The sequence below is a fragment of the Pithys albifrons genome, chromosome 4 (assembly GCF_047495875.1).
Source record: "Pithys albifrons albifrons isolate INPA30051 chromosome 4, PitAlb_v1, whole genome shotgun sequence".
Classification (NCBI taxonomy): Eukaryota; Metazoa; Chordata; class Aves; order Passeriformes; family Thamnophilidae; genus Pithys; species Pithys albifrons.
In genome coordinates this window covers 50,174,133-50,195,782 of record NC_092461.1, presented here as the reverse complement: position 1 = coordinate 50,195,782, position 21,650 = coordinate 50,174,133, and the positions used below count along the sequence as shown (strand labels likewise).

At 37.1% G+C, this 21,650-nt stretch overlaps 1 protein-coding gene across 6 annotated transcripts in view; it reads left to right on the top strand.

The window, feature by feature from the left end:
* The window catches only part of VPS13B (vacuolar protein sorting 13 homolog B), a 427,169-nt gene that overhangs the window by 282,124 nt on the left and 123,395 nt on the right, over positions 1–21,650 (top strand). For all 6 annotated transcript variants that reach the window (XM_071554088.1, XM_071554086.1, XM_071554089.1 and 3 more), the window contains exons 32-33: positions 444–570; positions 2,187–2,330. In XM_071554088.1, the coding sequence (XP_071410189.1) occupies positions 444–570; positions 2,187–2,330 (271 nt within the window). The remainder of the gene's footprint in view (positions 1–443; positions 571–2,186; positions 2,331–21,650) is intronic.

Sequence of the window (21,650 nt, the reverse complement as noted above, 5' to 3'; positions counted from 1 at the left end):
AGAATATTTCAACATAAGAGTTTCAGTGCACTAATTCAAATGTGCAGATTTCAGGACAGCTATTTATAAAGTGAAGGGCATCCACAGGCAGGTTTGAAAAATACTGATAATAAAATTCACATTTTGTTAAAATCATTGTGTATACTGCGTTGAACAGGTGAATGTCAGGTTTCAAAGTTGTCTGCCTGGAGATAGGTTGTAGAATGAAACATTTAGACATACCTGTCCTCTGAAATAAAGGTAGAAGTCTGCCTTCAGGATTGAAATTAATGTGATTTGTAATAAAGCTATTTAATGATTATTAAGGAAACAAATGCCAAACTGGTGTTGAAGAAGTTTCATGCTACTTGGTGGATGTAAAGAATAACATGGGAAGTTTTTGCCCCTCAACAATTTATAATGTAATTTCACCCTTCCTTTTTTTTTTACCTTTTTCTTTCCAGCATAAGGCGACATCAGGAAAGGAGAACTATTTTAACTCCGATTTTAACAGATTTCACAGTTCGAATAACTGCAGCCCCTGCTATTATTTATACAAAAATTGATGCTACAGAGAATTTGCACCCTGAGGTCAGTACAAATGTCAACAGAAATAGCATGACTTTGAATAAATGGGTAATATTCAACCATTCCACCATTTAAAGTGTCCAGGTGTGTTTTCAAATACAGAGATTGCCAACCAGAAAGAGGTCACTAGCTGAAATGTTTTCTCTGCTGGAGGAAGAATTCATGTGTAGGACTCAGTATTAGGGGCATTCTGTCTAGAGGTAGATAAGCCTGTTTACAATTCAAAATAGAAATATTTTAGTGATTTCCAGCAATATTTTTAAAAATTGGTAATGGAAAGGTGTTTAGAAAAGCTGCTAAACATTACTAAACATTGTATTCAAAAGGGTCTCATAAGAAGCCTGAAATGCAATATATTGACCATGAGAAGTAAGGTGAGCTCAGTTCTTTTAAACATATTTCCAAGCCCAAGGATTGGCACAAAGCATCCACTTCCCAGCCATTGCTGTGGGTACCTCGAGGTACTCCAGACTGAACAATCATTTTTGCTGGTTTGTGGATTACCTTGTTAATGATTAGTCTGTGAAGCAAGTCAGACACAAAAGGTATTGGCTCCCTTTTGGGCATTACTCTGTAGTTCAAGAACGTTTTGTATAGGGGAAACATGAGAAAATTTTGATCAGCTCATAAGGGTAATTTCTGTCAACACCAACCTCTAGGGAAGGGCCAAACCAGTACAGGGTTGTAAAGGGTATTAGGTGTGTATTGCAGTGGGAGTACATTGTTAGAAAATAATACCTACGGGGCATAGAAAGAAGAAATTGGCAGCTTTGTATTTTGTGTAATGAGTCATCACAAGGGCAGATGGAAAATTATTTAATATGAAAAAGAAATAGCTTAGGAATGGCTAGGAGGCATTTTTTAAAAAAATCTGAGCTCTACTAATACTTGTTTTCAAGAATTTCAGTGGTTTCTGTACATGCATTCTTCTTGTTAACTATTCCCTGGATGATGATCCCTAATGAAGGGAGAGGTCTAGTTTACATTATGGAGAGCTTGAACTTTGTGCAAGCTTCTCAGAAGACAGAGCAATACTTCTGCTTAGTACGTAACTCTCTTGAATTGGTTCTGGTTTTCATCTCTTACTGCTTGCCAGCAGTGGTGAAGAGCTTTATTTATCCTAGATAACACCAATAAAACAGTGGCTATCCAGCTGGCTTTGCCAAGGTATTAACAGTGGCTTACAGGCAAAGAGAAATCCATTAGACTGGTTATCAGTGAGTTCCAACACATGATTTCATTATAAATCAAACCGTTTGTGTTTAAAAAAAAATTAAAACGACATCCTTTTCTTGGAAGGAAAGGAGAAATGGAATCATTGCCAAGGAAATAAAAACCAAAATCTGACAGCCCTACCCTACCAAGAGATGGAAACAAGACCTTGTGCATGAGATGCTTTTCTTGCAAAATTTGTCTTAATAGTCATGCTGTTGAAAGCCAAGAATAAGCTGCATCCTGTAGAAGCCGGACACACCAGGTTCTCCTAAAAAGACTGAATTAATACAATATGTAATGTTGAAGTATTGACTACAGCAGAGAACCACAATACAATTCTATAGAGGCTGAAAATTACTTTCCCAGTAGCTGTTATCTAGTATTTTCCCTTAATTTGTCCACAGGAAATTTTGGTCTGTGGTCATTCTTTGGAGGTGAATGTGACAACAAATCTGGATTTCTTCCTCAATGTGGGTCAAGTACAACTTCTTCAGCAGCTGATCCAAGCCAATATGATTGGACTGGAACCTTCCAGTAGCACCACTGAGGTAGGTTTTTCCATGTTCTGCAACTGGATTTTTTAAAAATCCACCCACAAAGTACTGTAGCTCTGATCAGGTGTTTGCGCTATCTAGAAAAAACTATAAGTAAATGAAATACATGTTTTATTATTGTTTTGTGTTATCTATTTCAAAATGCATCCTAATGTTGATTTAATAGGATGAGTGTTACTTGAACAAGAATATTATTCAGTAAGTGCTGTTATGTAAGGTAGTGGTTCTACAACGTCTTCTGTACAAGGAGAATTATCTTACGTAAACAATGAAGGAAACAAATTTTGAAGCAGGTTTTTGAGATTATTTGTTTTTGATCTTTAACTTTTATTGAATGTTTGGCATTTTCTTGTGATCTTACATGCTACACTGTGCTTCACTAAAGCCAATAGGCTATAACATTTTTTCTGTGCCCAGTAACCACTACTCACATTAACTGTCTTCACTCAAGTCCCTAAGGTTGAATCCCCTCTGAATCTCACAGATTCAGCATTGCCTGTGAGGCTGGGTGGAAGCAAGGAGTGCTTTAGAGCAGCCAAACTACTTTCATTCCTCTCTCCTCAACCTGTCCAAAGCCCAGAAGTTGTTTGTTTGTGCCAATCTAGGCATCACATCAGCCCCGGCTCCTTTATCCCTTCCCAAGGATAGAGGGAAATAAAAGGGAATTGTTTCATTGCTGTTTGGAAACATGAAAGATGAAGAAAAGAAATGCAGTGTATTTTGGCTCTCTTGGATACTTTGCAGATGCAGGGAGATGAATATTGTAAATTATATATGGGAATATATTCAATAAATTATTTGTAGAGCACCGTTTTCCCATTGTAAGTGGAATGAGCAGAAGATTTGAATGGGTACCAAGAATTTAAATTTTGAGTGGACATTGTGCAGAAGGGCTGTATGACTGACTTTGACTGTACAAACTAAAAGCAATTTACTACATAATTTCAGAAAGCTTTTTGTTGGCTTTATCCTGAGATACCTGTTTGTTCTTCACTGATATCTGCCTTGCATAACTGAGGTCTCCTGTGATGGAGAGTGGAAATATTTCTGGTTCAAGGTAGTGTTTGCCTTATCTTTAGTAAGTTATAGAACTATATCTGGATTTCCTGTACTGGAAAGGGAAAATCCACTGGTTTGTTACTTTTTGTCCGGTTCTCCTTTGGTATTCTGTGTGCCTATGTGAAGCCATCCCACCCTCTAATACATGCATGTTTATTATTATCCTCATGGTTCTCCTTTAGTCAACAGAGAGAAACATAACACACTGGTTGTATTCTACTGTGTTCAGTGTGTGAAGTGAGGAGTCTGCACATGGTTTTTCATACTTCACACCTGCTTATTATTTCATTGCAAGAATCCAAACATAATTGAGTTTGGAAAACACCTGTGGAGAGTATTCTTTTGCTTGGAAGAAGACTAATGCCCAAGCTAGATGAGGATTTTCAGCACAACATTCAGTCAAATCTTTCTTTATCTCAGAGGAATGACTCTCTGGATAATTGTCCTGTGCTTAATTACCTCTATTCTGGTGTATTTTTTTCTTTATGTCCATTCTGAATTTTTCTTGATAAAACTTTCAACCATTGTCTCTCACCATTTCACTTGACATTTTCAAGAACAATCTGACTTAACCTTCATAATAATTGTGCTTTAAGTAACTGGAAACAGTAGTTTAATACCCTACCATCATCCTTAGCCTTCTCTTTTTCTGTCTGAACAAACCTAAGTCTCTCACCCTCTCCTCAGAAATTACGTGCTTTAACCTTTTAACCCTTGTGATGATCCCCTGCCCATCCAGGTTTGTCAGTTTTTTCTTCTACTATTGACTGCAAAACTAGAGACAGTACTCTTAGATGTTGACCTGCAATGATGTGCTAATCTCACCTCTCATGTCCTGGCTCTGCTGCTTCCCAGTGAGTGCTCAGCCTTCCACACTACAGGGGCATCCTGCTATCATATGTTCAATTTGTTAACCACCAGGACCATTGGGTTCTTTTCTGCAAAGCTACTCTGTGGCATTGGCCTCCACCTGGTATTTGATTTGGGATTTTACCATCTCAGAGTCATAGAATCATTTGGGTTGGAAAAGACTTCTGAGGTCATGGAGTCCCACCTTTGACTGAGAATCACCTTGTCAACTAGACCATGGCACCAAGTGCCACATCCAGGAACAGGACTCAGTGTTTACATTTGTCCTTCATGAGGTTTCTGTTCAACCATTTGTCCCTTTTTCAGTGTCGCTTTGAATGGCAGCCATACCCCTCAGTGCATCAACAGCTCCCCCCAGTCTGGCATCATCCTTCTTTGGATATGTTCTGTGTTGTTACCAACAGCTTTAATAAAGAGATGAAATGTGATCAAACCTTGAGGAATGTCACTCTGATAGAGGATTGTTGAACAGTGACCATTACTGTCTGATTTTAGTGGTCCACTGTGGTTTTTACCTACCTTAGTCCATCCATTGAGTTCCAACTGAAGTGTTGATAAAAGTCTGCTGTCAAAGACTGTCTAAACTTTGTTAAGGTCAAAGGAGACTGTACCTAGTACTCTACCTACAGAACCAACCATATTACATGCTTGGATCACACCCTGTTTTTCAGTGTCTCTCTTCTCCCAAGCTGAACAATCCTGGGGTTTTTTTTATTAGAATTGTTCCCTCCAAGCTGTTCCATTCTGTTATCTTTGTAAACATGTTCTGACTCTTCTTCAGTTTTACAGTGTCCACTTCTGAGGAATAAGTGGAACATTGTCCAGATTAGAAATGGATCCTCAGACTGTAGGTATTCATTCCTTTTTCTGTTAGTGAATATATTGAGTGTGATCAGCTCCAGTTGACTTGACATACAGTGACCTGAGTACTTGTTCCCAGCTAGTACATTGCTTGTCAATACTGGGAATATTTTATCTGCAGACTCACTTTTCTTTCAATTACCTAAAGCCACAATTTTGCAGCATATTCTCTGTATTCAGTATTCCAAGTCTAATGAGAAAACCCATCAAAATGAGAGCAGATTTGAAAACAGAGACACACCTACCTGTCATGAGCTTATTGCCTGATATGGTTCTGATTTTTCTTGCTACTAAGTCAGTGTTCACAGCAGTCAGAATTTAAAATAAACAACCCCAGCATTTTAAAATCCAATTTTGAAGTTCGGCTCAGTCAGCTGACATTGTAGCTGTTCCTCCTCTTTTTCCTCATCACTCTATATTCATTGTCATAGAAATTATGCAGCCATTCCTGTTTCCATGAGGAATTTTCAGTTGGTTTGGTTTTTTTCTAAATTTACTCATTGTTCTTGTATTAATTACAAACTTTGCAGTTTTGAGAAACATTGTCACTGTATTGTCACCGTAACTAAGAAATGTGGATTGGAATTCTATGCTTTACCCATATTTTTTTTACCCTGGATAAAACGTAAGAAATTATCAACAGTTAATGAATTAGCTAATAATACATCTCATGATTACAATTATCTTGTAATTGCATCCCACAAGTACTATAATTACTTACAAGAAGAGAGCCTGCTACTGAGGCAGGGGATGGAAAGTTTTCAAGGCCCTGGATTGAAGCAGATTGAAAGCAGACAGCTCTCCACATTGTATCACAGTTCTGGCCCACAGCTCATTAAGAAAACCTATGGCACTGAAATTAATTCACGCCCAACAGATGTTTAGAACCATTACGGGATCTGACCTGCTTGACACCAGACACTGGAAGAAAAACATTTTTTCTTTTGATGTTTTGCATTAGGTACCATGGCTATTACGTGTGTCTCACACACTGAAAATAGAAACTAATTTTCTTATATAAATTTTACATAAATGCACACTCACCCTTGCTGTTCAGCCAATATAATTAATGTTTTAAAGAGAAATGCTCTCCAACAGTATGTGAGTTCATTTAATAGTGGACATTGCATTTAAAAACAAGGTAATTTCTATTTCAAGTTGAAAATTCTTACAACTATGTAATTAAGTTTTGTCTAAATGTACTAGCAGTAAAAATCTAGCACTAATATAACAGGAGACAGGTAATTTCTCTTTTTAAAATAACACAGAGTTAATGGACTTTTTTTGATTCCTGCCTGTAGCCCAGAACTATATTCCTATATATGAATCTGAAGTGTAAAACTTCAAATTATAAATTCTAATACTCCATACTTGATTATGATAAACTTAGGGATGGGGGTTTAAAAAATCAAATAATTAAGATGGGAAATACCCCAAATTTACAGCCGCTGTTTTCAATGTGTTTGTAAACATCTGACCTTTAGAATCAGAGAACCAATTGTGATGGATTTTTTGAATTTTAAACAAAAAGGAAATTTGTACTTACGCTGTTCTTTCCCCAGCCTCCTGTGGAAGCATGATGGTCTAAAGCTGCGTTTCACTTAAAATTAAGAACTTCAGGTTCAAGTCTTAGAAAGGCAATAATCTGCTTAGCATTCAGTCCAGTGCAAAAAAGGTCATATATGTGCAGCTCATTATTTTCAGGAACAAATAGCTTATGGGAATGCCATTACATGTTAGTGATGTTCTTCCTTTAGAGAGAAAGGGACGAGTGCAGGTTGTCCTCTCCATGTATACTTGTGGACTTGTAGCACATAAGTACAAATCAACAGTATGACAGTGGTAAAACTTTCAGCACAAACTACGTTTTCTGTTAGGATTGATTGCATTCTGGTTATAATTTGGTGATACGTGCTAGGTAGCATATAAACCATGTCTTGTACCTGTTCAAAGTACTGGGCAATCCTTCCTGAGCATCAGCATGTATCTGTAATTTAGAGTATGCCTGTCTTTAATAACAGATATTTCTGTAATCGATCAGGGTTTGAAAACATGACTAGGAGCCGCTAGTGTAGAGTGTCTGAGGTTTATCTTATTCTTGATTACGTGCACTCTTACTTGGAATAAATGGGAAAAGAAATGAGCTGCATTACTACGCCAATTGGGGCAATTCTATTCTAGTAATATATCTTTCTATATTAATGACTTTTCTAATGCAGGTCCTCTTTGGTATAAAGTAGGAGCAGGAAATTAATTTTCTCCTCTTAGAATGCATGCAAACAGAAAAAAAGTCTACCTTTGCCTAAAAGCTTTAAGTTCCAACCAATAACTTCATAAACTTTAAGAGTGTAGGCCCTGTATTTTAAAGACTGTCTGGAATATGGAAGTAGAGGAACGTGTTGCAGTGAGTTCTTCAAGTCAGTCTTGAAATCTGATGTTATAATTTTGTTCTTTAGACTTGAAAGGGAAGAGCTCTCCTATTTCTTACCACTGCATTGTCTGACAAGAGAACCATTTAGCACGTTTCTATTTGACAGTTCTAAGGAATTTATTATGTGCTTTTTCAAAGACATCTGAAGAGTTTTAAAAGTTAAGTATAATTAATGAAAGGTTAAAAAGAACATTTCATAGTGCAGGAAATAGAGCTCTTATCTAAATGCTTACAGACATATATAAAATAGGCTCTTTTCCAGCTCTCTCAGCAATTAGAATTATAATGTCTTTTATGGTATGTCTGAGATTGCCTTTAAATATGTTTATAATTGGAAACAATCTGTATATGTGTCACAGACTTACCTTAATCCAGAAAACTGCAGTTATTGAGTTGGTAAGACAATGACTTCTCAGAAGATTATTTTTTCTTCTCAATGTACATTTAACTAGGTGGATTAATCTCTGATTCTACCAACATGATAAATTGTTTAGTAGGACCAGGATACGTTATAGTGAGGCATTTTGTTTTTCTCAGAACATTATCATTAAAAATAGAATTCTGTACATGTGCCTTCAACATAACATCAAAATATAATTGTAAATTGTTGTTGCTCTGTTAATTAAATGGAAGATTTTAAATGTTGGCATTGCAGAATTTTGGGAATACTTTGCTATGACTGTATAAGCAGAAAAATACGGATTGTTGGAGTTCCACTTAACTTAGGGATTTAGCCTACTATTAACTTCCAAGTGCCAAGAGCTGTTCTTAACTTCCTTCTGTCAGCAGTTTAGCATTGCAGGTTAGGGTGGCATTAGATCAACACAGGCATCTATTAAATAAATAGACAATAATTAATTCAGTAACCTAAGCTGATCTGCTTGCTCATAACTTTTTCCAAGCATTGTTGCATTGAACGACACTGTTCATCAATGGCAGTGAGTCCAACTTCATTAAGGGATTGTCTGATCATCGGTGCTCCTGGCTTTTCATGGAGGCATCAGGTGGCCTGGAAGCACTGGTACTGTACTAGATTTATTTGATTTTAGTCACTATTTCAGGTAGAACTAACAGCTGGAATTCCTACTGATTTATGAACTTAAGTAAATTAGGAGATTTAGCAAGCTTTAATGAAAACTGATGAATTGCTAAAATGAAATTAAAAGTATTGATTGGAAAATAGATAGGGGTGAAATTTCAGAGAGATAATTCTCAAGTAGCCTGAATGAGACAAGTATTGTTAAGACTGAAAGAAATGGCATTAAAATGGGTCTGGGCAAGTAAAGAGGATGTCTTTTGGAAAGCTGTCTGACATTGGAAGCACAACTGACAGTGTGCTAGCTTTTCTATCACTAGGTGGTTTTGATAATTCGGAGTTTTATAGAATCTTTGATTAAAGTGGCAGTGGCAGTCACTGTCATTGGAATCACCTCATAACATGAGAATTCCTTCAGTTAATTGATCTTTCATTTATATTTTATTAAATAGATTTTCTAATGATTACCTGTTTCATAAATATGTTTTCTAAAAATAATAAAATAATTCAGCGATAGAGAATGCACTACAGTTATTCATAAACATTTCCAGTAAGTAGTTCTTTTCCAGTTCAAAAAATGCATCTTATTTCTTGTGTAAAAATTGCAATCTATGACTTTAGATATCCAATAATTGGTGATAATGCCCAAATGTCAGAGTGGCAGTTTGTGTTACCTCTTCTCCTTTTTTTCGGGAAATCAAATTTGAAATAGCTGACTATATTTTAAAGTTGAAAGAATAAAATACACTATGTATATACTGGCTTTGAATCTCAATGGGAAAATGTTTTTCATGTGTATTCAAGGAGGGGAATGGGAAAAAGCATCATTTAAGATGGGAAAAAGCATCACACCCTTCCAAATATTTGACTCGATAAATTCTGGGGATTAATGAGCAACTATAAATGTCATGAATCTTAGTTGGAAAGCTTGATTTCACTGGAAGTTCTTGGTAAACAGAAGGATTAAATAATTGTCTACTGCTTCAAAAATAAAATACATTGTGGTTCTCTGTTTTATCCTTTGGTTGCACAGACAGTCATCAAAGTAGCAAGCCCTTGTTTTAATTTTAAAGGTGTGATTTCCAAATGGACTATATTTGGTGGTTTATAGGGCAATGCCATAAAGATTAGTGTAGACAAAAATAATAAAGAAGTGATGATTTATGGGTAAATCTTTGTTTCCTTCAAGTGTTTTAATATTCTGTAGAGTCTCATGCCAGGTCTCCAGTGCTGTGTTTTTACTCATTATAAGCTCTAGGTTTATACTGTTTCATAAATTCATCTTTGATGTACAGTGGACTTATTGTACTGACTTCTTCATAAGGTATAGTCTATTATTGCAAAGAATTTTGCTTTGATCTGCTTGACAGGTTTAGAGTAAGGACACATATGTGGTGTTTGATAGATTATCTGAGGGGCAAGGAATGTTGCTGCCTTTTTGTAATTATTCACTTTTTCAAAATTAATATATGCCAAATTCTTAGAAGGAGAATAACAATACCTACAGGTGGAGAACAGAAACAGAAGTGCGAGGAAATGAAATAGAAATATGAGAATGAAGTACAGTTAATATTACACTTAAGATTATAAGTACAATGTTAATAAAAGGACCGCATTTCCTCATTATTAGAAGAATTTTTAATATTCTGGTAAAATTATTTCCAATATAAATAATAACTACTTTTACTGCTGATCAGTGATAAAACAGATGAATTTCCAAGGAGTCAATTTCTTAATCTGGAAAATCCATTTCCTGCTGTCCATCACTTACCACTTGGAGATTCATGGCAAGAGAGCATTTATTGGTCATAGTAGCATTTAGAAGTGGAAAACACAGGAACTCTTCTTTGAAGAAGAAATGAAATACAAACCAACACTTGTCTTGGCCTGCTGGTGTCCATGTAGGAATGCACAGATAACATATCTTACTGCAGCCAGTGGGTGTTACACTCCTCAGTTATGGCCACTGAGGTCATTGCCAACTTTTACTTCTCAGTAACCTTGTGAGTAAGGCTAGACTTTTGGAAGAACACTGATTTCTACACAATTAATTTGTTTCAATTTGCTCTAAAAAATATTCATGTCTAATAACTATCTACATTGGAGGTGATTATGAATACAAAGAACAGTTACTTTTTCTTTTCCCTGAAGAACCGAAAAGGTACTTTGAAGTCCTTACTTTTTCTTCCCAGTATCTCTGTGAGGATCATGGCTCTAGTAGAGAGTTGGTTACACTCATCCACAGAAGGTGTTTCTGTGTTAGGTTGAGCTGCCAAAATGCCAACTGCCCAATGCAGAGTCAGAGCCCTCCTCAGTGAACCTGCTGAGGAGGCATCTGCCCTTCATCCAAGCCATTGATGGAAAGTTAAACAAGACTGGACCCCGTGTGGACCCTTGGGAGATGCCAGTAGTTAAGGGCCTCCAACTGACCTTCTGAGACCTGCCATTCAGCCAGTCCTCAATTTGCCTCGTCCCTGTTTCTCAGGTTACATAGTCTTGTTTGTTATTTTCTGTTTGTTCAAATGCATATTTCAGTAAGCTGCAAGTCTATCCTGTAGTCTGAAATTCAGATAGGTGGCTAACATACTAATAAAAACAGCATAAGATGTTTCTTGACAGAATTATAGCCAAATTCAGCGTCTTTTCCTTTCACCATCCTTATTCGTAAGTTTTTATTGCAGTGAGGAATAAGGCAATCAACAATCAGTTGTTGAAAATATGGAAATATTTGCTCACAATTTAAATAGGAACCAAAATATTGTCCCTGTTTTGCATCCCTCTCAGACCTCCCCTGCCCCTTCCTGACATTCTATTATTTGTGCCTAAGCAATAAGCCTCCAAAGTTCTTCAAGGTACTTGCTATTATTGTGTCTATGTGTTGCTAGCCATTATAATGCAGTAGGTCCTGCACAAACGTGATGCTTTAGAAGTTACTTCTTCCACCAAAACGGTCTGAAAAAAAATCTTGTTAAAGTTAAGGTACAACTGTGTTTAACAGTTGAGCTGATGAAGTGTGGATTCACATGTGCTGGGGAAATGGTCACACAAAGAATGACCTGGGACTGAAAGTGTCTATTGGAATTTTACTTCATAGCTGATACGTGTTTCAAGCATAATTCACAGTCAGAGACAATAGGGAATAGCCACGAGCTGTCATTTACCTGGGGCAGGTGTTGAGGAAAGATCTGCTGTGGCCAGATCTTTGTTTTCTTGCAGAAATTCTAGGCATGACCTGCTGACTAATGTTTTCTCCTTTGGTAAAACCTGCATTTAGGTAGTGACCTTTGAGCACAGCAGTGTTTGTCAGCCTGTCAGATGATACTTTGCTTCTGGACCTGGCTCATGGCCCACTGTTCTGAATAAACCCCATCAGCCAATGAGACATGTTCCATAGGGTGAACCCCCCTGTTCTGATAAATGGCAATGACAACCCACCGGCTTCCTGAATAAATGATATTAATACTGGAGGAGAAAAAGGTTGTTTCAACCTTGAAATTTTGTTCTTTGGCCACAAAAACCTAATATAAATACTAGATATTTCAAAGTAAGCAGAATGTTCCTTGTACTCATCCCAATAATGGGAAAGGCCGGAGTGGGTACAGCTCCTGTCTCCTCAGATACCAACAAATTAAGCAAATGCTTGAGTAAGTAATAGGCAACAAACTAATCACAGGAAACTAATTGTTAACTGAGAGGTCTCCAAAAGAGACAAGGTGTAGAAAACTCATTTATAGCAGCTCCTTCCTTTCTAACCGCGTTGAACCTGTGTACTGAGTTGTCACATTAGAGATATTGCAATAATATTTGCAGAAGGTACAAGTCATTCTCTATCATTGCTGATTAGGCTAAAAAAAGCATTTCTGATAAATTATGAAACTCTACAGCATGCTGGCTTGAGAAGTCTGGAAGGGTATGGTAAAGAAGTATTTCTTTGTGCTTGCTTTATGCTTTTTTCTCAAAGCATCCACTTATGTCTGCTATCAGAGAACAGGAGTCTAAAAGGGTCTTTGAGCTGAGTCAGTAGGACCGTTCTTGTGTTCTTTTGTAGTTTATTTCTGTTTATGGCAATCTCATCAACCTTCTGTTGTTGCTGTAACTTCACTGAAAAATAAATAACATGATCAGCAGGAGGTATGTACAAAAGTGTTAATACAATTGTTTCACATAAAATTTGAAGGAATGATAGTTAATGGAGTTTATAGCACTCATTCATGCTGATGGTACTTTAGCATAACAAGCTTTTGAGTGATGAGCAATTTAATTAAACTTAAGACTGTATGGAGAATGAAAAAAAATCAAATAGTACTGTATTTTTTGTTGAAAACAAACATAACTTTGTTTTCCATTTGTATTTTGTTTAGAAAAAATAACGGTCAGAAAACTAGTAAAACAACTTCCAGATAATACTACTTAAGAAGCCAGACAGCCAAAGTGTGAAATGGCAGATGCACATGTTGCACACATGTTGTGTTGACTGGGTAGTATCCTTATGGAAGGCTTGTGTCATTGGAAGTATTTTTAGTATGTTGAAGCTTTGAGAAGTTGGCATCCTCATTTACAAGTTTCTTTTGAAGAAGCTGTTTCTCTTTTGTCTTTTAATTACTGAAATCAAAGATAATTAAGTGTTAAAGAGCTGAAACAGTCTGGTGTCTGTATTTTATATAGATCCGTTGAATCTAGGTAGGTCTTGATATCCTGAAGTGCATAAATAAAGGTAGTGTCATGTAAAGATAACTTTCTGAGGGTTTAAAAACTTCTTTCATTGTGTGTTTGAAATTTATTGCAATGCCTGAAAGCAGGGCAAACTTAGTGTCTGATATTAGTGATGTCCCAGAAACAGTAGGTATGGAAATGTAAACCAGTCAAATATTTCTCAGAGAATTTTGTTTTTCTGGTGGCTTGCACCATTACTGATCAGGTCCTGTGTACCTGCTCAGTTCTGCCCCACATTTTAGAGCTTTCAATATTTGTTTCAGGGAATAGCAGAGCATGTAGGACCAGAACTTTGATATTCTGGGCTAGGAGATGCTTTCTAGTGGGTCAGCACTACAGTAATTGGAGAATCACAGAGTTATTGCGGTTGGGGTAATATGTTTAATTTCTTGAAAAAATTGTTAGCAACAATCTTGTGACCAGGAATGCACAGACTGCATTTTTGCATGAAGAATCAGTAAATGTATCGTCTCTTTTTTGGTGATTATACATTTCAATGCATAATATTATGAAACTTATAGTTAGGTTACAAAATGAAAAGTTTCAGATAACAGAAAGAAACAAAGCAAAGAGAAAGTAAGAAAATTTGGATTATTTTGACTTGAAGTGCTTTGACAGAGGTTCTCAATGACAACCCTTGACAAGGGTTAGTTTAAGATTAGGCTTGGTTATTCACACTGCATTTATTTTATGGCTTTGGAAATAATGGAATATATCCAGGGAATCGTTTTTGCAGGTGAAAAGGATTGAGGAAGGTTGTAGTTTCTAAGCACACACCACAGTGAGATCTCCAAAGCAGCTCTAATTTGTGTCACGGGCATTGAGAAATGTCTTACGCTTTCATTCCTGCATAGTGAGGCCACTTGTGTGTGCTTTAAATTCAGACTGTGCCTTGAACATTCCATGAATTTGTAAAAGACAGTAACTTCCATAATCTAAAGGCTCACAAAATTTTGATAAGGAGAAATGGCATTTCATGTCCACTTGAGTAATGTCCTTAGAATGTGGAAAGGGAAAATTAAGAATTTGGAAACAAAGGAAAATCTGTTTTGCTGTAAATATGTGGCCTTTAGTTTCTTTCCTAGAATTACTGGGGGAAAAAATGTTTCAAATGGATTTTTGCAACAAAAATGGCTCTTTGAAGAGATCTTCATGCTTAGATTCTGCAAATACAAAATTAAAGTGGAAAAGAAAAGGTTATAGCCTCTCTTTGAGCTACAAAGGTAGAAAATTGTTATTTTACAATGAAGTGTCTGTTCAATCAGATGAAATAAGATAGATACTAAACTTATAAGGTAAAGAATTCCTACTATAGTAAAACCAGACTTGAAATTACAGATTCAAAGTGTATTTCCTTTTTGTTAGGAAGACATTTTTTTCCTGCTGCCTTTTGATGTCCACAAGCACACCAACTATGTGGGGGGAAAAGTGGAAAGTTGTATCCTGTAGCTGTTTAAACACTTCACAATTCAGGACCAATTTCTCTGACATTTTCCTTAATGTTTTCTGTGACCACTTCAATTAAGATGGTAAGATGTTGGTTCATATGGAGATTTGAAATAAAATGTAGCTGGGGAGAAATTTACCCAAAACAACAATCTGCCAAGAAGTTTATGAATTACAGACATGTGTCCAAATCTTCCTTACATGGACACTTCAAAGAATGTTCCTTAAACACAAAAAGATATTTTTTTATTGTTAATAAAGGAAAAATAAAAGTCTTTCACTGAAAGACTGTGAAGCTTCATATGAACAGCATTTAAAGACTCCAATGCTGGAACATAGCTACTGGGAAAACAGCTCCTAGGAATTGTGTTTGTTTTCTGGAAAAAAACCCCAGCAAAATAAAATACTTACAGTAAGATAGGGGAAAAAATCCAAACAAACCCACGACAGTGTTGGGTTTTCTCTGTGTTCTCATCAATACTAATTAATGTCTCAAGGTTTAGGGCTTTTTCGTTTGGCATTTTTCTAAGTGTTTTAAGATGAAGTTTCATGGGATAGAACAATTTTTACTTGAGTTCTAAGTGCAAATGAGGGTTCAATCCACCTTTTTTTCCCTTCTTTAACCTCCAGTACTCAATTATCCAAACCAGCCTTTCTTATCTCTGCTCAATGATTTGCCTTCTTCTGTCTCAGAAACAGCCTAAAAGACATAAATCGTCTGTCCAGTCTCTGTATTGCACACCCTTGTGAATTATTTTATTATCATTACCTTAAACATCATTTTACTATTTTATGAAAGTAAATCAATAACTAAATGATATGTAAAGTTAATTCAAAACTTCACCATTTCTGATCATTTAATATATTAACCAGAAAAATCTGAAATAATCATTACAGAGATAATAAAAATATTGCTATTAAAAAGATCCAAAATTCAAACTGTTCTTTAAATTAGAACGTGTACAAGAAATCATATTTGTTCATTTTGGAAAAAATAAAAGGGAGGGAGTATAAGAATACCATAAACTATGTAAGAATTGTTCTAGTTTTGCCCTAAATAACAACCCTAGTTGACTGTTGACATGTAGGCAGGACAAGAGCAGTGAGGACAGGACAGTGGCTCCAACTCACCCTGGAGAGAAGCTTGTGAGAGAACATGAGCTTGGGCTTTCTCACAGTGCGGGCACTGAAGGTGTTACAGGGATGATTTGCTTCATCAGCTGATGAGGAGGCGAGAGTTTAAGTGTTGGGTCACATGAGGTATAATGAGAGTTCTGCAGTCTTTGATCTTCACTAATGTTCCCCTTTGAGTCATCGAATGCTTGTGTACGGTTGAGTTTGGTGCTGCGGCAGCGTCACCTTCAGACAGCACCAGCCACAGTTCCTTCCTGCATGGAACATCACCTGCTGGGTGGTGCAGGAAACTTCATTCCTTACAGTAGTTATAAACATGTGGAATCTCTAATTTCCTTCAGTGGAAAGTGAAATGAGATGATTTTTTCTTAGAAGAAAAGTGGAGGAATAAAAGGTGAAAGGTTAGTTGAAGCCAATAGAGTTCGTTGAAGGTCTAGATAGTGGGCAGTGGGCAATTTTGATTTTGAACTTCCCTATTTTCTTTGTGGAAGGATCCTTGCTTTTTTTCCTGTCATTCCCTCATGAGAAACAATTTTTTTCATGCATTTTAAGGTATTTTTAGAAGTAAACAAAGCTAATAATACCAACTCTGTATGTCAGTTGTCCTCAAAGAGTATATAATATGTTGTATTCTCACACAAACTACAAAGCAGAGTAAAAGTGTCAATGCCAATTGTTTTGTTAATCTGTTTTGTAAAAAAACAGGAAATGGATGTTGAGAAACCAAAACAGGTGTTGCCACTGAGGGAAAGCCATTATTCAGTCATTTCAGTAGTTTCTGTTCAGTCACCTGTGTGGCTTGTATGGACTGAGTGGTCAGCTAGGGATGGATATGCTGCTTCATTTCATATTGATTTTCTTAAGGCCAGAATTTCCCTGTAGTGCTATCCTATCCTGTCTATTAAGCTTTGAGACATAATTTCTCAGCGTGTACTGCTGGTAAGTATGTCAGCTGCCTTCCTAAGTTTCCCTTTTTTCTGGCCAGCAATAGTTTGTTTTCACACTCAGGTAATGCTGCATCATCCAAGACTGTCTAGTAGAATGATACAACCTGTAACTCATGCCTGAGAATTTGACAAGAAATGAAAATGGCTATTTTCTCACAAACTCATTTGTCTGTTTTGTCAGAAATTCATTGTTTTTTCATGCTGTTTGAAGAGTGACGAGAATACTTGCATGAACACAGTTTAATTAGTAGTGAGTTTAAACGTGTATGTAAAATCAAGTGGATGCACATATGTCCAGGAGGCCCAGGTTATGTTACTGGACAGAGTTAAGAGGTTGGCTCTGTTTCCTCTGAAATTAATTTGTGTGAGTCTTAGCTGCAGGAGTATCCTTGGGCCATTAACAAGCACTTGTATGTTGAGCAGAATTAGCTATGTGTATTTTATGGTTTAATAATTTTATAATGTTTGAAATGAAAAAAAGAAAAGAAATCCAGTCTGTAATCAGAATTCTTTATTCATTAGACCTTAGTAAAAGAATGGCATCTGAATCAGTCTGATCTAAATCTGAATATCTGTCTTCTGCAGCACCTTTGTAAGATGGTGAATGTTTAGCAGTAAGGTGACATACATTTCCTGTTTCTAGAGACCTGAAGCCTTGACATGTGAAAGGAAGTACGAGTTAATTTGTCTGTTTGGCTTTTTTCAGTTACATAATAACATGACAGTGTGCATTAAAAAAGTTAGCACATTTAAGGCATACATATGCGTAGATTTGTTGGACAAAATTTGCACCATGCATGATTTAATTATCTTAGTATGCTTGTTCTGTGCATTAATCTTACCCGCTTAGTAAGTAGACTTACTAGATTTAATTGCTTTTTATGGATTATTTAGAATTTGTGGAATGGCTAAATCTTTTTAATCTTCTGATAGTTTTTACCACTGAGCTGTTCTAAACATGATCTTGTAGCTCAGTAATGCCAAACAGAGTGCCAAAAGTGTAACTTTTTGAGAATGCCAATAAAAACCCTCAGCTGGAATAGCTGAATAATATTTCCATCATTTTCTTGGTAGTTTTACCACTGCTTGGTTTCCCACACAGCCACTTGTCGGATGTTTTCCTGAAAATAAGAGACCTTTTGGTTAGCTGGAGGATGCTATCAAAATAAAGCCCTTGCCAGTGTCGTGAGTCACCCCCATGCTGTGTTTCCATTCTTGTGAAGCTTTGTGTCATCGTTTGAGTTGGTTGCGAAAACCGGCAGGGAGATACCTTTTGGAGGACTCTGCAGTTCTTCTGGATGATTCTTAGGAGTAAACATTTTCATGCCTACATGTAATTTTAGTAATTTTAATTGCCTTTAAGATGCTTTAACTGTACACTTACTCATTTAAGAGGCTGCAGATAGAGTCTGTATTTTGAAAGTCAAGTACCAAGTTACTTTAGCACATTACAATGACTTTTTATTGTGCATTCATTTATCCTCTCTTAGAAAATTATCCCTAAATTTGTCATCTGAGGCTTTGTTGAATCTCACTTTGAATTATTGCCAGGGTATTTGGCATTTTCTTCTGCATATTTTAATTTATTTTGCAGAACACTGAATATTAGTCAATGGGAGAATATTCCAATTTACTCCAATGGTAGTAAATAACTTTGTTAAATTTCTCATGTTCAGAAATCATAACAATGAATAATCTGATATTTCCATATTTAATATTATTACATTTTTTTAAACTGTATGGAAAAGTGGCCCAAAACTGAGACTGGTAAAATTGCAGTCTTATATTGAAATGTAGAGAATGTCATAGAAGCAGAGAATCAGTAAGGCTGGAAAAGACCTCCAACATCAAGTCCAGCCTTTGACCAAACACCACCATGCCATCTAAACCATAATGCAAAGTACCACGTCCAGTTGTCTCTTGAACACTTCCAGAGATGGTGACTCCAGCATTTCAGTGGATGAATTCTTCCTGATGTCCAACCTGGACCTCCTCTGGCACAGCTGGAGGCTCTGTCCTCTTGTCCTGTCACTTGTTACCTGGGAGAAGAGACCAACCTGCACCTGGCTACAGCCTCCTTTCATGGAGTTCCAGAGAGTAATAAGGTCTCCCCTGAGCCTTCTCTTCTCCTGACTAAATAGCCCCAGATCCCTCAGCCACTCCTTGTGTGACTTGTGCTCCAGACCCTTCACCAGCTCTGTTGCCCTTCTCTGGACCTGCTCCAGCACCTCAATGTCTTTCCTGTAGTGAGGTGCCAAGAACTGAACACAACACTCAAGATGCAACCTCACTAGTGGAGAGTACAGAAGGGCAACCACTGCCCTGGTCCTGCTGGCCGCACTGTTTTTGACACATGCCAGGATGTCATTGGCCTTCTTGGTTACTTGGGCACATGCTGGCTCACATTCAGCTGCTGTTGACCAGCACCCCCAGGTCCTTTTCCTCTGGGCCACCTTCCAGCCACTCTTCCCACAGCCTGTAGTGCTGTCTGGGTTTGTTGTGACCCCAGGGCAGGATGTGGCATTTTACCTTATTGAATCTCATACATTTGTGCTCAGCCTATCAATCCAGTCTGTCAAGGTCACTGTGCTGAGCCTTCCTACCTTCCAGCAGATGAACACTCCCACCCAGCTTTGTGTGGGCCCCAAACGTGCTGGGGATGCGCTCGGTCTCCTTGTCGTTGACAAAGATGTCCAACAGGACTGGCCCCAGTACTGAGCCTTGGAAAACTCCACTGGTGACAGCTGCCAACTGGATGCAGCAACATTCAGCATCATTCTCTGGACCTGCCCTTCCAGCCAGATTTTCACCCAGCAAACAGTGCACCTGTCCAAGCTGTGGTGCAAGGACTTACAGATCACAAGTGCCTGTCTTAAAATACTGTCAAGACCACAGAAGGAACTTGCCATGAGATAAGACACCACAGTGGGGACTTGAAATAGGCACAGATGGGAGAAATTTGCAAGAGGAAGGCACTAATTCCAGGCCTAGCAGAGGTAAGGTCTGGTTAGCACATCCTGGTTAATGCGTCCGAACAAAATTCCCAGTGTGACAAACTGTGGAAAAGGAAGCACCTGCTGATGCACATGCCACCCCAAGTTATGGGAACTCCTGCAACCACCCTGTATATACCCAGAACTTGGACTGTTTAAAGCTGGTACTCCCTAGAAGAGCAACTGCAGGACCTCCACTGCTGAGAAGCGTGGGGTGAAGAAATCAACATGACACCGCTGGATCTTCTGCTTGATCTCACTCAGCACCCTCCTGCCCACACACACCTTTTTCTTTCTACCTCACATTTACTGTTAAATAAAATCCGTGTTACTGATTTCATCATGTGATCTTGTTTGCACCTTAATTCAGGCAGAGGCATCTCTCACTGATCAAATCATTTTTCAAGGAGAATGCCAGGGAGAGAGTATCAAAGGCTTTGCTGAAGTCCAGGTAGACTTCATCCTTAGCCTTCTCCTCATCCTGGTCATAAAAGGAGATCAGATTGGTCAGGCAGGACCTGCCATTCCCAAACCTGTGGTGGCTGGGCCTGATGCCCTGGTTGTCCTATATGTGTCATATGAATGTTCTGCAAAATCAAAGTGAAATTTCAACTACTGCTTTTGAAAGTGTCCAAATTAAATATGAAAGCGGGAAAATGCTGTTTCTTGGCTTTAAAAAGAAAAAAAGAAACAAACCAGAAAAGAATGTGGAAAAAATAAGCAACCCCTCACCATGTCTGAAGCAAATATGTATGTGTGTTTTAATCCAATATTTTTTTGTATAAAAGCAAAGATAATAACTTAAAATTCTGAATTTAAATTTGAAAAAGCACAGCAAAAAAAAGCTAATGCTTTTAGTAAAAATATTAGTGAAAAAACACTGTGGAAAAAAATTTCTCTGCCAGATTTCAGCCAGGTCTTTTTAAATTGAAAGCGTTTATTTGGAAAGAAAAAGAATTCGACACAAGTTTCTTATTGACCTTTCGTAGGGTAGCAAAATAAACACATTGTTTGTATTAAGATGTGAAAACTGCAGTTTAGTTCCCATCAGAAATATTTCTGTAGGTCTGGGAGCGCATGTACACTATTACATTTCAGGGTGGCATCATTTGTTTTGCAACAAGTTCTGCTTAAAAAGAAATTTCCTTAGTGGGTAAAAAAAAATTGACTTTTATATGAAATAAACTACTTTAGACATTTATGCTATTTTTGTTGCCTCATTTTGGCTTGATTTAATAGTTCCCTTTTTGGAGGACAGCTTGGGATTCATGTCATACAGAACTCTTGCTATAGCTGAATTAATACAAGTAGAAGCAAATCTGTCTAGATTTAATTGTAGGTCTGAAGTTTTAATTTGGAGCTTTAAGAGACTGGAAGACATAATTCAGCAATCAAGTAGGTTTGTGTGTGTGTCTTTCATTATATTTTCCATGTGATACTAACATGTCAGTTTACAAAATAATTTTATAATGGTCAGAATTAAATTCAGTCATATAACTCATGTGCAAAGCATAACAAAATTGTTTAAGTTGAAGTATCCTGTAGAGTGATGTGGCAAACAACAAAAAACGTTCTTTAGGTAACAGTGATACATCACCTAAATTTGTATACTGTTGGAAACTCTTCGATAGAGTAGATTAAATACTTAGAACAAAGCCAGGAAGGAGTTTTGCTGTGTTTTGTTTGTAATTCCAGTTTAAGCACAATGGAAAACAAAAATTGAGCATATTTCTTTTCTGTAAGTCAGTTTGTGCAGTAGGCAAGGTTTTTATTTCCACAAAAGTATTACTACATTTTAGCAAAAGAAATAAAACTAGGTCACAT